General features: G+C 38.8%; 1 protein-coding gene across 1 annotated transcript; it reads right to left on the bottom strand.

Moving 5' to 3' along the window:
* Window positions 1–9,059: 9,059 nt before the first annotated feature.
* On the bottom strand, window positions 9,060–10,558 carry LOC148720394 (uncharacterized). Its single transcript, XM_088739056.1, has 2 exons — window positions 10,087–10,558; window positions 9,060–9,877 (listed from the first exon to the last, which is right to left on the bottom strand). The coding sequence occupies exons 1-2, from the start codon at window positions 10,556–10,558 to the stop codon at window positions 9,093–9,095; spliced, it is 1,257 nt and encodes a 418-aa protein (XP_088595182.1). The 3' UTR covers window positions 9,060–9,092.
* Window positions 10,559–12,525: the final 1,967 nt, after the last annotated feature.

Here is a 12,525-nt window from a genome sequence, read left to right as displayed (position 1 = left end):
TGTTGGTGCAAGAACTTCACCATCTACTTACGGCAAACCGAAGACTCTCGCCCTATCAAGCTCAAAACCCTTGAAGACCTTGAAAGATTTTCTCGGCAAGAGAACCTACCTTCAAGCTAGGTAATCTGAATTTTGAACCTTGAGTAACCTTATTTGTAATTTAATTTGCTACTTCTATGATGGCTGACGAGATACCCCTTCAATTTCTCCTCCCTTTTAATCACTTGGATGATAGTTCCTTTAATTTAGCGATCTATTAATTTTCTCATGGTCCTCTGAGTTACGATGCCGACCGTCTTGAAACGTTATTATTTAATCCTGTGGAAAGGCCCGAATTATTTCATCCGCTTTCTAGTCATCTGAATCCCGACTCTAACTTTATCACTCGCCTGCCCAATAGTGGCTACATGGTTGAGGAAGATCTGAACAATCGGGTAGCTTCTTTTGGCGACAAAACAAACTTTTCTATTTTACATTTAAACACTCGAAGCTTAATGAGAAATTTCGATCAACTTAATTCATTGCTGAGAAACCTTGATACGCCGTTCTCTGTGATTGGTGTGTTAGAAACTTGGCTAACTGATTGCACTGCAGAGCTTGTAAACACCACAGGATACAATTTTGTATCCAACCATCGTAAATCGAAAACAGGCGGTGGCGTTGGAATTTAATTACAAAACGGCCTTGAATTCAAACTTCTCGAGGAATACAAATTTTCAGATCCAGATATAGTCGAATCACTGTTCTTAGAAATTATCGTTCCCCACAGTAAAAACATTATTGTCGGTTGCGTGTATATTAAATATTCATTTCATCTTATTTCTGCTCCTTTGGCAGATATCATCAATATATCTTTTACTGCGGTAAATGGTTTGAACCCGGGGGTAACATGTGAAGGTGTAGTCTGATCGTCCGGGTGAGTGTAGTCCTGAGAAGGACTGTTGTCGGTGGCAGTGACTAACGTTTCGACAACCTGTGCGGAAGTCATCATCAGAGTCAAGTGACATATCTTTTACTAAAAGGCATTTTCCCGGACAAACTTAAAATCGCTGAAATCATTCCCATCTTCAAGGCAGGGGATCCTAGCTTTTTTGTAAACTACAGACCCATTTCTTTGCTGTCTAATTTTTCCAAATTTTTCGAAAAAGTCATATACAATCGCTTAGTAGAATTTGCCGAGAAATACGATATACTTTACCGCTGTCAGTTCGGATTTTGGAAAAAATCACTCGACATCGCACGCGCTAATTCATTTGGTAAAAAATTGCATCTGCAATCGACCAACACCAAACAACGGTGGGTGTTTTCCTAGATCTTTCCAAAGCATTCGACACTCTCGACCACCAAATGTTGTTTGCCAAATCGGAGCACTATGGTATCCGTGACATGGCTCTGCAGTGGTTTAAAAACTACTTTTCTTTCCGCCAGCAATTTGTCCAATTCAATCAAGCTTGCTCTTCGATGCAAACCATCAAGTGTGGTGTCCCTCAAGGTTCGATTTAGGCCCACTATTGTTTATTCTATACATTAATGTTCTTCCTAATGCCTCTGAATTATCAGACCCTCTACTTTTTGCTGATGACACCAGTATCTTTTATTCTCACTCAAATCTAAATTGCTTAGAATCTATACTTAATGATGAACTCCAAAACATTGACGTTTGGCTAAAATGTAACAAGCTTTCAGTTAATGCAAAGAAAACCAACTATATAATTTTTAAACCCAGACAGAAGAAATTAAACTCCAGCCTTTCTCTCTCTTTTGGAGGTAAACCCCTACAACAAGCTAATGTAACTAAATTCCTTGGGGTCTATATTGACAATCATCTCACCTGGAAATACCATATCAGCTATATATGTAAACAAATCGCTAAATCAATAAATATTATATTTAGGTCTCGCTTTTCCCTATCCTCTGCAACCAAGCTCACTTTGTATTACACCTTAGTTTATCCTTGTATCGTCTATTGTAACTCCGTCTGGTCGTCCACATACGTATCTAACTTAAATAGCATTCATTATTTGCAAAAGCGAGCTGTGCGGGCTATCACCAACTCAGACTATCGAGACTACTCTGCCCCTTTATTCTCCAAACTAGGAATTTTAGATATTTTCCAAGTCAATACGTTTGAAATCGCTAAATTTATGTTTTATTTCACAAATAACTTATTGCCCCCATTGCTTCTCGATCTTTTTGTAAGGAATAGCCAAATTCACAACTATGGTACCAGAACAGCCAGTAATTATCGAAACGCATTTGTGCCGTACAAGTGTCAAGCAGTTTACAACTCTCTACCAAGGTCCTAAAATTTGGAACTCTTTCCCTATTTCAGTCACTTGTTCTACAAACTTTCTCAGCGTTAAAGCGAAATTGCAAGAGTTTTTACTTAAATAATCACTGATTTGGCCAAGCCGCACATTCGCAGCACTTTTTCTTTACTTAATTTATTATTCTAAGTGAGGTGGCTCTCCCATAGGCCTGGTGGCTTCTTGGGTCTCCTCGCCTTCTAACTGATATCGCTGTAATTAACTATTTTTTAATTGTTAAAATAAGGCAGATAAAGATGATGATGATGATGATGATGATGATGTATAAACTGCATAAATATACACTTAAGTATGGTGATATCAATATAAAGAATATACACATGTATACAAAAATTTATAAACTGTATAAATATACTTATAAGTATAGCGAAATCAATATACAGAATATACACATGTATACAAAAATTGTATATAGTGTATATTGCCAAAGTCCAGCCTGGAGTCAATTCAATATTGTGTATATAGTGTATATTGCCAAAGTCAAGCCTAGAATCAATTGAATATCGTGTATATTGTGTATATAGTGTATATTACTAAAGTCAAGCCTAGATGGAGTGTCTATAGTGTATATTAAACAACAACAAACATATGAAACATATGTGTGAACTGCGGTTATGAGACGTATATGAGAACGATCCTTCGCAGTAAAGCACTATTTGAGCAATAGTGAAAATCAGACCTGAAAAAAATTTCAGGCCTGTACGGGATTCGAACCACTGACCTCTGCGATACTAGTGCAGCGCTCTACCAATTGAGCTAACAAGCCAACTGGGAGCAGGCCATCAAATTAATTCGATATAAACCCGTAGATGATAAATCAAACAACAACAAACATATGAAACATATGTGTGAACTGCGGTTATGAGACGTATATGAGAACGATCCTTCGCAGTAAAGCACTATTTGAGCAATAGTGAAAATCAGACCTGAAAAAAACCAGGTCTGTACGGGTCTGAATATATGATCTTCATATATTCATTGTATCTTATTTATCACTTTCACGGGTTTATTACGAATCAACTTAACGGCCTGCTCCCAGTTGGCTTGTTAGCTAAATGGGTAGAGCGCTGCACTAGTATCGCAAAGGTCAGTGGTTCGAGTCCCGTACAGGCCTGATTTTTTTCAGGTCTGATTTTCGCTATTGCTTAAATAGCGCTCTCTACTGCGAGGATCGTGCATCATACGTATCTAATACCGCAGTTCAAAATATGTGATCTTCATATATTCATTGTATCTCACAAATATGTTAGAAGCCATCCTTCAGGTACATGTGTACTATTAGAAGTACCATCTATTCAGGGCTTAGTACAGTATTTCCAGTCTATACGCTCCCTCACTGACAATTATGAACTCAGAGGAGTGCAGTTTAGTACATATGAAAAAATTGTAGTGAACAGTTTGAGAGAAGAACACAACTGCTCTTGTAAACAATGCTCTTCTGTAGGGCTTTAAGCATGTGATAGTCAGTAGCAAAGTCTTGTAGTTATTGGAATTCCAGAACCCTATGTTGCATAGCTGACCAAGGAAATAAATTCTATCGTAACATGGGCATCAACAGGCGTCTAAAAAGGGCAGATTTATACACGAGTTGAGATATCAGTCCAAGTTTAAGCTTAAAGCCTGTAGCCCGACTTACGATTTTAGATCGTCTTGTTACATATAGAACATATATTACATTCAGGACTTCAACAAGGTGCCCTTCCTTGTATAGGCCCTCCTAAATCCTCGCTATTCGAAGATGAGCCCAGATCTTATAATAAGCTGCATTTTAAACGAAGGCGCGCTATAAAAGGAGCCTTAGGTATGGGTCGCACTTGGGCAAAGTTTTCAACTTTGCCGGCAAAAAAAACACAGAAAATTTGAAACCGCAACCGGAAGGCAAACTTTTGGTTTCAACTATCAGGGTCGCACTAGGTGAAGAAAATGTCAGTGATGACACTTTGATAAACCAGACACACGTTTATCGACGTGCTATGGGAAGAGAGCAGTGAGCTGAAAAAGGAAAACAAACGTTAACAAAAAATGCGTCCCGTTGAAGTATTGTTAATAACGATCACGGTGATGCTTATTCTTCTTATCCAGTTAAATCACGAGCACTTTTTTGTCTTTCGTATGATCTATGAAAGATGGGTTAACTCCTGTTTAACTGTTTTGACTGCCGCTATGATGAGAGCGAAAAATCGACGTCAGCGAAGATTACTTCGAGCGCCATATGCCTGGTCAGTTCCGCGACCAGTCGAGTCGTTTGCTGTTTACTGACAAGCGATGACAGTTACCGCTGTGATAGCTATTGTTTAGCCCGAGTTTTCCGAAATCTACCTGCCCCACCCAAGCACTACGGCGTCTTTGATGTTTTGGCCGGTTTTCAAAGTTTTTGCGAACTGGAAAAGTTAGGGTCGCATTAGGCAATGTGTCCCGCTGACAGATTTTTACACCAAAGTGACCGCATTCACACCAAACTTTGCCAAGTGCGACCCATGCCTTAGATCCAACTGGATCATTTGTCAATCAACCGTCGTGTGATGTAGAACTCTTAGAGTCAAGTCAGCTTGAGCTACAGCTACTCCAAAGCAGTAAACAGCGGGCGCATTCCTCAAAATTGTTTTATGTCTTCATCACAATACAAGAATTTTTGAGATTTGTATTTCCTTCCTTCAATGGAAACTGTGTTTATTTGTGGCGGTAAATTTGAGATCAAAGTAGGTGCTTCGCACGTTACCTCATGCCACGATACTGGTGAAAGTAAACAGTAGATATCTCAAACAACAAACATATGAAATACATATATATGAACTGCGGTTATGAGTAGATATCTCATTAGCTCTTTTTGTTCGTCTACCAGCATCTGAATTTGACCCACAAACGTCAACGGCGAGTGACAAATGAGCCTAGGTCTTCCCAGGGAAGATTTCCTTATATAGCGCGCCTTCGTGTTTAAGTATGGTATCGCCCTTGACTATAGGCTCCTATGAGACGCCGGAATGTTACGTCTCCTTCTCGCTGATTTAAGATATCCAGCTCTTCCGGTCTGTTTGTTTTTTTTCTGTATCAGCTAACTGATAATTCTTATTCAAAATTTTAGCAAATGCAAGTGCTGACAGATTTGCCTCCAGTCTTATGTATCCCTGTAATGTTTGAATAACAAACATAAACAAATAAATTCAGTGCGATTTCGTAAAGTTTATGGCAGTCTAAAAATCAGCATGATTTTAGGCGTTACTTAGCTCTCGAACATGAAAGCTCAGAGCAAAACTTCAGAATTTCCGATGCAAAATTCCCTTGCGAGCTGCATATTGAACGGAACCTTCCATGCACACGTCGGTGGATTCAGAAAAAAACATTATCTGCAAACTTGAGACAACACAGTTGTAAACACTGCTCGAAATCGATACAACATATGCTGTCGAAGAATTTGCTTAAGATGCGATCATCCTGTAAAACTGAGTTGAATATGAAAAGGTAAGAAATCTCCCTGAGACGGAAGAGAATTACACACGTCTCTAAATGAGGTAGCTGCTGAAATATGGCAACAAAAACCGAGGCAGTAACGCAAATATTAATCTGTGTAAATATTTAACCGTGTTTATCAATTTTACTACCATACGACTCGAACGAGATTCGCAATCTTGAAAACCTAACAAGCGAAAATATATAGAAAACTGTCGATGGAAACATTGACTAGGTTAAATAAAGCCAGATTGGTTTATATGACGCACTTGCCGAGCCATTTGTTTGCCTCCAGTTCTATCGAAAATTAAATTAGCAGTAAGGATTACATTTATTTTACGAACAACTAGAAGGTTGAATTCTGAGCAACTGAAGCGTTAAGGTCGGCACACACGAGGGGACTAGTCCCTGCGACTAGTCCGTGCGACTAGTCCCGGCGACAAGTCTTTGAAGGGTTTACACGAGGGGACCGGTAGCAGGGACTAGTCCCTTAAGGTGTTCACACGAGGGCACTCCATTGCACATGAACATAGGAAAATTAAGAGGCAAAAGTATGTTTCTTAGTCTGAGGCGTTACACGAAAACAATTAAAATTTGGTAACTTTTCATTGTAGCACTATTAAACATCAGCGCAAACGAACTCCACTTATTCAGTCGGATTATTCATGCTTTTACGTGTTCCGTTTTTGTTTTTTTTATTTTATTTTTAACATACACAGTCAAATAGGGTAGAAATTCCATCAAAACGGCTCCAAGACATCTGTATATGTTTACAAAACTAGAAATAGTTTTTTATTCTTCAGTTGTAGAAATCTAGAAGTCAGGGAAAATTAATCATTAGAAACTGCAATGTTTACAAATACCGGAAGTCACGCATCATACTGACCCGTGATTGGCTTATTTACCGTTTAGTCGCAGGGACTGGTCGCACAAACAGTTCACACGAAGGGACAAACATTTGTTTCATGCGATAAGTCCCTGCGACTGGTCGTGCGACAATAATCATATTGAGCTAACAAGCCAACTGGGAGCAGGCCGTTAAGTTGATTCGCAATAAACCCGTGAAAGTGATAAATCAGATACAATGAAATATATGAAGTTCATATATTTTGAACTGCGGTATTAGATACGTATGATACACGATCCTCGCAGTAGATAGCGCTATTTAAGCAATAGCAAAAATCAGACCCGAAAAAAATCAGGCCTGTACGGGATTCGAACCACAGGGAGCAGGCCGTTAAGTTGATTCGTAATAAACCCGTGAAAGTGATAAATACTAGCGCTGCACTAGTATCGCAGAGGTCAGTGGTTCGAATCCCGTACAGGCCTGATTTTTTTCAGGTCTGATTTTCGCAATTGCTTAAATAGCGCTAGCTACTGCGAGAATCGTGCATGATACGTATCTAATACCGCAGTTCAAAATATATGAACTTCATATATTTCATTGTATCTGATTTATCACTTTCACGGGTTTATTACGAATCAACTTAACGGCCTGCTCCCAGTTGGCTTGTTAGCTCAATTGGTAGAGCGCTGCACTAGTATCGCAGAGGTCAGTGGTTCAAATCCCGTACAGGCCTGATTTTTTTCAGGTCTGATTTTCGAAATTGCTTAAATAGCGCTATCTACTGCGAGAATCGTGCATGATACGTATCTAATACCGCAGTTCAAAATATATGAACTTCATATATTTCATTGTATCTGATTTATCACTTTCACGGGTTTATTACGAATCAACTTAACGGCCTGCTCCCAGTTGGCTTGTTAGCTCAATTGGTAGAGCGCTGCACTAGTATCGCAGAGGTCAGTGGTTCGAATCCCGTACAGGCCTGATTTCTTTCAGGTCTGATTTTCGCAATTGCTTAAATAGCGCTATCTACTGTGAGGATCGTGCATCATACGTATATAGATACTGATGAAATTTCCACATAAAAGACAACTTTTTTTATTCAATTTCGAAACAGCAATTGGGTAATTATGTTGGTAACCATGGCCACACCAATATCTTCACACGTAAAAGATTAAAATAGTTTCTTCACTGCGGGTGGTGAAGATATGATTTTTTAGTAAAAGAAGAAATCCTGGTATTTCATCAGTATCCATATAATAAGTCAACTTATTAAATAAGGTCATGAGAACGCACGGCATATGCCACGATGTTACACTGTAAAACAGAGAAAATATACGGAGCAATAAAATGGCCGCACTGACCGATCTAGACTAAGTTTTTTGTTGGTTTTCAGATTGACCATCAAAACGTATCAAAGAAGGAAAATTGGCGTTTTCACATATACTGAAATAACGTGAAAATTATTTGTGCTATCTTTGTACAAATGTTTATTTTCTTGAAGCTAAATAAACGCTAATTTCGAATATTTCATTTATCTTTTCGACTAAACTGCCATTGAACAGAATTGTAGCTTATTCTTTCGCGCAGAGACGTTCTACAAGATAAATCTATTTTGACGACGCTTTTAGTCAATACCGTCTGTCTTTTGTCGGAACGTGACTGCATATATTGAAACAAAAAAATAAGGAATAAGGAAATGATGTAGTTGTTATTGGTTTAATTTCTATCAGTGTCAGGTGAATAAGATTGAACAATCTAAGGTTGAAAGTTTTTGAAAAAAAAAATTAAATAAAAAATTAGCAAGCAAAAGAAAAGGAAAAAAATGGAAAAAACACTTCCACTTTTAAATTTTTTTTCGTACCTGAAAAATATTTAGAATATTTGCTTACCAAAGTTTTATTCCAGTTAGATGTGTTAAAGTCCTAAATATAATAACTGTCCTAAATGTATTGAAGTCTTAAATGTAATAATATTTGGTTTTAAATGTTATAAAGTCCTAAATGTAATAACATTTGGTCCTAAACATAATATAAAGTTCTCAATATAATAATATTTGGTCCTAAATGTAACAAGCCTCCAATACCAGTGCATTGCTGTTATAGCGGACATCACATCTAAATTTTACAGTGACAGCTGTACGTTGCACCGAATAATCTCTGACCACTCTTAATGTCACAAGTCACGGTCTCGCTGATATCAATCAGCTTATTTTTTTTTGTTTGCTAGACTCGATCTCGCTGTGCTACTTGTTAATCCAAAGCAAAAGTATAACTATCACTCGTGTTACTGGCAATTTTGCACATCAATATCATAGTGTCAATTGTTTTTAATGATGCATCTGAGTTCATTTATTCAATTTTGAACCAAGGATATTACATTTCCAACTCTCTAAGGCTTCACTCTATCTTAATGTACCAAATGAATAAAAGTGGAAACTTTTAAGCTTTCTTTTTCCATTTATTTGATAATCAATTCACTTTCAATTCTCCCCTGAGAAGAGAGGAAATAAAGACAGGAGGCATTGGGACATCTACGATTTTTTCGAATATATCTAAATCAGCCTCATCAGCACATTCATCAATTAATTTATTGATATGGTCAATGTGATTCTGTGTCGTCAGTACCCACTCTGTAATATTAAGTAAATCTAATTCCTTGGCCTTCTCCTTTTTCACCCTTCTCCCAATCTTTTCCCGTATTCTCTTTTCTGTGTCATGATACGGGTTGGTGTCAATCGCACTGAACGGTACTGCGAACAGTGTAGATGGCTTTGCCTCTTTGTAGTTCTTCGGCTGGTAGGTTTTCTTTATCTCATCACACAGTTGCTCCATCCTATTGTTTATACCCCTTTTAACACTCTTTTTTGTAAATCCAACTTTGCACAACTTCCATTGCTTTTCCGTTCCGTCTTCAACATTTTCGTCTTTTGCTTTAAATGGAAAAGAACCATCATTAAGGACAATGGCATAGATGACAGGTCTGTATTTCTCTCGGCGAATGCGATCATCCCAGCGCTTACTATTAGCAAATTTGTTTAGGTCTAAGATCAATTGATTTCCATTGGTAGGGTCCCAGAACCACATGAGAAACTCATCCCTGGTTATCGGCCATCCGCTCGTCTTCGACTCATGTGTTTGGCTCTTGATTGCGGTCGGATAGTTTTTCGTGGCTTTATTGGTGGCTCCGTCGACCCGCGTGTTTGGCTCTGGCTTGTAGTGGGCTTCTGTACTGGCCTCTTCGGTGGCTCCGTCGACTCATGTGTTTGGCTTTGACTTGTGATACTAGTCATTTTCGGCTTTATTGGTGGCTCCTTCGACCCAGGTGTTTGGAGCTGGCTTGTGGCGGGCTTCTGTAGTGGCCTTTTTGGTGGCTCCGGTGACGCATATATTCGGCTTTGGCTTGTGGTGATAATCTTTTGCGGCTTTAGTAGTGGCTCCGTCGACCCAAGCGTTTGGATCTGGCCTGTGATGGGTGTCTGTAGTAGCCTCTTTGGTGGCTCCGGTGACTTATGTATTTGGCTTTGGTTTGTGGTGGGCTTCTCTAATTTCTTCTTTTGCGGCTTGATTGGCTGCATTCTCACTTCACGCTGGACAACAAAAAGATATATCCCTATGATGATGATGGCAAAGAAGATAACTGCCCGGATAATAAAGTCTGCAATAGACACGCCGCTCAAACCAAAGTACGAAGAACACACTCCCCCATAGCATTCCTTTCCAGTGTCACAGTGGAAGTCGAACGAACATGAACAAGGAGACGAACTGCTGATGCATTTGCCATAACAGCATTCCTCTCCACTGTCACATTCGAAGTCGTTCGAACAGAAACATGAAGACCAGCTATCGATGCAAATGCCGTTCAGAGCACTGCTCGCCACTGTCACATTCGTAGTCGAAGAAACAGAGACAAGAATACGAACTACTGATCGATGCATTCGCTATTACAGCATTGCTCGCCACTGTCACATTCGGAGTTGAACGAACAGAAACAAGAAGACCAACTACTGATACATTCGTTATTACAGCACTGCTCGCTCGTTCCACATTGGGGGTCGGACGAACAGTGGGAAAATTTTTCTCTGCAGACGTAATCTGTACAACAGGAGTCAAGGACCGAACAATCGGAGCTGTCAGAACAGTATTTAGCACTTCCCAAGGCAAAGAAATAGACAAAAAGACGGCATGAAAGTTTCTTCGAAGCCATTGTCTTCTACACCTTAAAGGCCCATTTCCAACCTTGATGCGACGCGGTCGTTTGTTTATGTTTTGAACCGCCGCTTTTGTTTAAATAGCGCTTATGATTGGTCAGGTATTTTAAACTTGGCACGTTGTGAGTAAAGGTAAAGACACTAAGGCGCGGTATTGCACAATAAACAGAATATAATTCTGTATATTTTGATGTCTAAACTGTATAAATATACACTTAAGTATAGTGATATCAATTTAAAGAATATATACATGTATACAAAAATGTATAAAATGTATAAATATACTTATAAGTATAGCGATATCAATACACGGAATATACACATGTATACAAAAATTGTATATAGTGTATATTGCCAAAGTCCAGCCTTGAGTCAATTCAACATTGTGTATATTGTGTATGTAGTGTATATTGCCAAACTCAAGCCTAGAGTCAATTCTTTATTGTATATATAGCGTATATTGCCAAAGTGAAGCCTAGATGGAGTGTATATAGTGTATATTGTTGTATATTTATACACTTTAGACACATGTCTATTGTATAAAGTGTGTATTCTGTATAAAGTGTATATACTGTCTATTAGTGTATATACACAATATACACTATATACGCTTTATACAGAATATATATGTATACACTTTAGACAGTGGACATGATAAATTTTGTAGATAGTGTATACGTATATGCTTGCACAATATACAGAATTTACAGTTAAAGTATACTCTGTATATACAGTATATTTTGTATATATACACACTGTTTGTCAGTATAGTTTATACTGCATATAGTGCCATATCGCGCCTCACTCGGACCGACCAGTAAGAGAACGCATAAAATATGCCACGGTTTCACACTGTAGAGCCGGGCAAATTACAGAGAAATAAATTGTATCACACTCCTTAATGTAGCCCTTTTGTCGATGTGTTTTTGTGTCGTCAGGACCCACTTTGTAGGATCAGGCCAATCTAATCCTTAGCCTTCCCCATTTTCACCGGTTTCTAAACCTTTTAACAGCATTTTCTTTTCTGTGTCATGCTACAGTGCGGTGTCAACCCCTCTGGGAATAGCTTTCGCAGGTTTAAATTTCTCTCCGTCTATCATCAGTGACTTTTTCATGGTGTTGTAAAGCTCCTCTACGTGCTTCAGTGCTTGCTCCATTGGGGCCGGATTGAGCCTTGTTTAATACTCTGATGAGTAAATTTAACTTTACAGAACCTCTGTCGTAAACTGATTTAATTGGAACAACAAACTCTCTCGCTTACAAAGATTATTGATGACTGAAGATCAGAAGTCTTGACTGCTAACAGTTTTTTCTCTCAGCAATGTGAAAACTACTTCCGTTGTAGTACACATTAGGCGACACGCCTTGAGACATGCCAATCTTAATAACGCGTTCTCCTATTTCTTGATGACATTGTACAAATCACTACACCTCCACTGCTCTTCCGTTCTGTCTTTAACATTTTCGTCTTTTGCTTTAAATGGAAAAGAACCATCATTAAGAACAACGGCGTAAATGTTAGGGCTGTTGTTCTCTTGGCGAATGCGATCACCCTAGTTCTTAGTATGGCAGCTCCGTTTAGGTCTAAATGAAATCATTTCCATTTTTTAGAGTCCCAGTACCACGTGAGAAAGTCATCCTGCGGGTTTTCGGCCATCCGCTCGCCGACGCCGCCGTCGACTCATGTGTTAGCT

Source organism: Stylophora pistillata, chromosome 11 (assembly GCF_964205215.1).
Source record: "Stylophora pistillata chromosome 11, jaStyPist1.2, whole genome shotgun sequence".
Classification (NCBI taxonomy): domain Eukaryota; kingdom Metazoa; phylum Cnidaria; class Anthozoa; order Scleractinia; family Pocilloporidae; genus Stylophora; species Stylophora pistillata.
Note: the sequence above shows the minus strand (reverse complement) of the source record. Positions and strands in the feature narration are given on the sequence as shown.

Bases quoted from the DNA above. Each gene is read 5' to 3' on its own strand.
- LOC148720394 (XM_088739056.1), bottom strand. From the start codon at position 10,558: ATGCATCGATCAGTAGTTCGTATTCTTGTCTCTGTTTCTTCGACTACG. The intron at 9,878-10,086 runs GCCAGATCCAAA...CAAACACATGAG, and splicing joins ACTACAGACACCCATCACAG to TCGACGGAGCCACCGAAGAG.